Source organism: Etheostoma spectabile, chromosome 18 (genome assembly GCF_008692095.1).
Source record: "Etheostoma spectabile isolate EspeVRDwgs_2016 chromosome 18, UIUC_Espe_1.0, whole genome shotgun sequence".
Taxonomy (NCBI): Eukaryota; Metazoa; Chordata; class Actinopteri; order Perciformes; family Percidae; genus Etheostoma; species Etheostoma spectabile.
Window position 1 is genome coordinate 21,888,486 of NC_045750.1, and position 4,317 is coordinate 21,892,802.

Sequence of the window (4,317 nt, forward strand, 5' to 3'; positions counted from 1 at the left end):
TAGTAGGTAAAGGTAAATAATAGAACAGCTAGAACAGTCTGGTAAGTTCAGGAAATTACATCGATTTACTGTAATGCAGCCTGTAAAACTAGGAAAAGACACGACTTACCATATTACAATACATCGAAAATCTAAGACGATATCTAGTCTCATATCAATACATTGATATATTGCCCAGCCCTAACTAGAACATGCATAAACATACTGTACACAGTGGCGTGTTTTGTTGGCTTAGCAGTGCAGAAACCTGAAGTATTTGTTTTTGTTGTCTATGGTTTGCACTCATACCTCTCCGTGTTATACAAGACATACCATTGTGTTAGGTAGATCCACGTCAGGCTATTGCCTTGATGCATTTTTTTTGTATCGCTTACTCTGGAGGCAGCTCTGTTTTGTTTGAGTCAAAGTGTAGCTCTGAGTCATCACTTTCTCCATGAACTGTAACCTTTAGCATACCAGAATGCAATGCAGCCACAGCTTGAGTGACATCACCGCAATCACGGACACTCCCCAGTGTTCCCAAAGTAATCGGCTCGCTAGCTATGTTAATACGCAGACACACACACACACGCATAGACACACCTACACACACACCTATCACTCAAAATCATAAATTTGCTCTCAGGAGGTTGTTAAAACAATTCTGGTGCTGTGGAGGAAGTTATACATTAATGATTTCCAATCGTGTAAGAGCATGTGACTACTTTTCCTCAAGGCATCTTTTTCCTTCTCTTTATTTTGAATGAAAATGCATGTAAAATCAAGATCTGTATTGGTTGTCACTGGACCTTTTCATTGTCACAACGTGTGAAGAAACACTCCCTTTTTGAGCAGTCTTTGGAAACTTGTCTCTGACAGAACTGGTTTGTGTTAGTGGTGAAGTGATACCTGAGGGTAGCAGAAGCAGAGTTTGGCTGCAGATAAAGGCAGGGGAGTCTGCTGAGGAACTTAGCCGCAGGTCAGAGTCTACTGCAGCACATGCACCGACACGATATCATGTCAACCTGAATCCCTGGGAGTGAAATCTAACGTAAGGCAGCACTGCCCCCTTCTGGTACAACCTTGTGTTTAAACACCAGATGAAGTATTGACTGCATGAAATCCATTATCAGACGCAGACATTATAAGATTTCTAATTTCTCCAGAATCAAATCTGTTATTGTAGATGTGCATTCAGACTGTCGCTTGCACGTATGAATTTTACGCGGAGTGCAACTGCGGGACTGAATGCCTCGATTAAAAATAGTCGACAGCTTGCTGGAGGCTGTGCAAAGAAACGCAGTGTGATTATCATGTGGACACTTGCAGCACAGAGTCTCTACTGTTGTTGCTTACCACTTTGACTTGTTAAGTCCAAGAGAGGTTGAACTCAGTGTGTGTAAAAAGAAACAACTGTGTCCTTAAAGTTTCTTCTCACAGTATGAATCTACAATGGCATGTCCTTTTTAATACTCTAAACAACAGATGTATGTAAAGACTATGGCTGCACAATATATATAGTTTTTTTTTTTATCGTCCCTGCAATATCAACTGCCGCAGTAAACTCATTGCGAAATGCTGCCACCTATTGCAAAAGACACAAGATTTTTTAATGAGTTCAAAGCAAATATCAGTAGAAAACCACCATTCAATTTTTTTTAGTGGTGCCAATTTAATGTTCCGTTGGGTCCATAAAAGAATGTTGGAAATGATTTCCTTTCATTTGTTTTAAACTCAACAAGCAGTTTGTCGTATTTTAGCAGAGTACTGAGAGCAGGGCGCCTGGGAGCTCACCTGGTAGAGCAGGCGCCCATTAGAAGAGGTCTGTTCTTCACCGCGGCGACCGCAGGGTGGAGTCAAACCTGCGGAATAACATGAAGCATAGCATGTAATTTCCCCTCTCTTCCCCTTCATGTTTTCAGCTGTCCTATGTAAATAAAGGGCCTAAAATGCCCCAAAAATGATCTTAAAAAAAGGAAAAAATACTGAGAGCAGCAGAACTGAATACACTTTAACATCTATTTATTGCAAGTAATATTGTTATTGCAGTACTTTAACGCACATTTTCTTCTATCGTGCAGCCCTATTAAAGACCCATTTTTAGAGTGCCTCTTTATTTATTTATTTTTTAAATGACCATCAGAATACTTTTGTCACCCCCCCGACATGAACATAACAAAAGTCGTTGGAACCCAGCCGGGTTGTATTACAGTATTCCCGTTCGCATCCCCATGATGTGCTGTGGTGTTTTACTGCGACCATGGCCATATATTCTGCTGCTTTAAGTTGAGGCCTGCTGTGATGTGTGTGATGTGTGTGATGTGTGTGATGTGTGTGATGTGTGTGATGTGTGTGTGTGTGTGTGGTGTGTGTGTGTGTGGGTGTGTGTGTGTTGTGTGTGTGTGTGTGTGTGTGTGTGTGTGTGGTGTGTGTGTGTGTGTGTGTGACCACCCTCCATGGTTGAGGAGGTAGGCTTTTTTTTTTCCCCCTGGAAATTGCTTCCTACCTACCTACCGCCTCTTGCGTCCAATAAAACCTTTTATAGAGTGTAACTGCCATTTAGGACTACATCCCTGTGTTTGGCCCCGTTTAGAGAGGCCTGACTCCAAAAGAGCAGAGAAATGAACCTCAGCAGGTCTAGCCATCACAATTTTGCTTTCTCAAACTCTGTACTGAACAGTTTCATGAAAAGGGCAATGAAATAACTGTTGAATTGAATTGAGACACACACATACATAAACACACACATGTATACAAGCAGAAGTGCACGTGCACAATGTGAAGGCAAGTCGTTTTTGACTAAATTCTTGCAGTCTGCACATGCATGCTTGTAAATACACTCAATGTCTTTTCATTTCTGTGAAATGAGTTGTAAAAGATGTCATTGATTGAAGAGAATTGTAAACTTAGTCGATTGACCGAAAAATAATCAGCAAAACGTTTTTTGTTTTTGTTGGGGTTTTTTAACGAGCAGTTATAATTTAAAAGGGAAGTTCAAATAAATCTGACAGCTTGAATTTGTTGATGATAACCATGTGTAACAATATTTAATCATATTCAGGCGGCGACGCATTGGGATATCGAGTCAGATTAAGTCATTGGCAGGATAATCGTAATTGAATTGTTAGACCAGTGAAGATTTACACCCCTTACAGTAACTTTTGATTCATTTTAAATCACCCCAACAAAATCATTCTTATCATCGACAAAAAGTTCAGAAACGGCTCTAATAAACCGAGCTACAATAGCAACAATGCTACAAATGTCTGCACGTAGGGTCAGAAACACACACACTTCCAGATTAGCAACAATTCAATAAATGTCCCTGTTTGTATCTAGTACACCGTTAACTGCACATAGGGCTGGGCAATGGGGAGTCAGATATCATGATATTCCTAACCCAATACCTCAATATCAATATGGTGGTAATATTCTATGGTTGACAATTAGTGCTTTAACAAAATATCTTCACACTTTTCACAGATTTTAGATAAATAATCATTAGTAATGTGGACATAATGTCTGGGGGGGGGGGAAGGCAAATAGCCGAGCAAGAACAGTCTGGTAAGTTCAGAAAAGTACATCACCTACTGTAATGCAGCCTTTAAAACCAGAACAAGACTACACTTAATGTCATATCATAACATCACGATATATCCAAAATCTAAGGTGATATCTTGTCGCATATCACGATAGCGATAAAATATCGCTATATTGCCCAGCCCTAACTGCACATGTAATGTATCTTCCATAAACATATGTCCTCATGTCTGTTTTTTAATGTCTGTTTTTCACCACTGTATTCTGACCATCAGGTTTGCTGGAATGGGTAACCTGCTAAAAGTCCTAACAAGGGATATAGAGAACTATCCACACTTTTTCCTGGACTTTGAAAGTAAGTCTGGCGGAGGAGCGGAACATGGGGAGAAAAGGTGGATGGAGAAAGAGATGTGGGAGAGGAGGGGGGAGGGGGGGGTTGTAACCCGCTCAGCCGTTTCCATTCTGTCAGCAGGTCTTTGCTTCGAATCACCGAGCCCGACCGAGTCTGCTCATGCTCCTCTCTTCCTTTCCTTCGCTCTTTTTTTTTCACTCTGTCATGACCACCTACTCTTTCAGCTTCGATCTGCCATTTCTTACGTCTTTGATCAAATTATTGATCACTTTTTTAACATCACACATACCTTTTCTTTCTTTCTTTCTTTCTTTCTTTCTCTCTCTTGCAGAAACCAAATGGGGAATCTGTTAAAGGTGCTCACTTGCACAGAGCTTGAACAGGGGCCAAACTTTTTCCTTGATTTTGAAAGTGAGCACAGCTTATGTCCTTCTAGGCTGTCCTTC

The 4,317-nt window shown here is 40.7% G+C and overlaps 1 protein-coding gene across 3 annotated transcripts in view; it reads left to right on the plus strand.

Annotated features, from left to right (window-relative positions):
• The window catches only part of fam49a (family with sequence similarity 49 member A), a 46,945-nt gene that overhangs the window by 30,633 nt on the left and 11,995 nt on the right, over nt 1-4,317 (plus strand). The window contains exons 3-4 of one of the 3 annotated variants that reach the window (XM_032542868.1): nt 3,795-3,874; nt 4,203-4,282. In XM_032542868.1, the coding sequence (XP_032398759.1) occupies nt 4,210-4,282 (73 nt within the window). In that variant the 5' untranslated portion in view covers nt 3,795-3,874; nt 4,203-4,209. The remainder of the gene's footprint in view (nt 1-3,794; nt 3,875-4,202; nt 4,283-4,317) is intronic. The other 2 variants (XM_032542870.1, XM_032542869.1) reach the window with 2 other exon arrangements.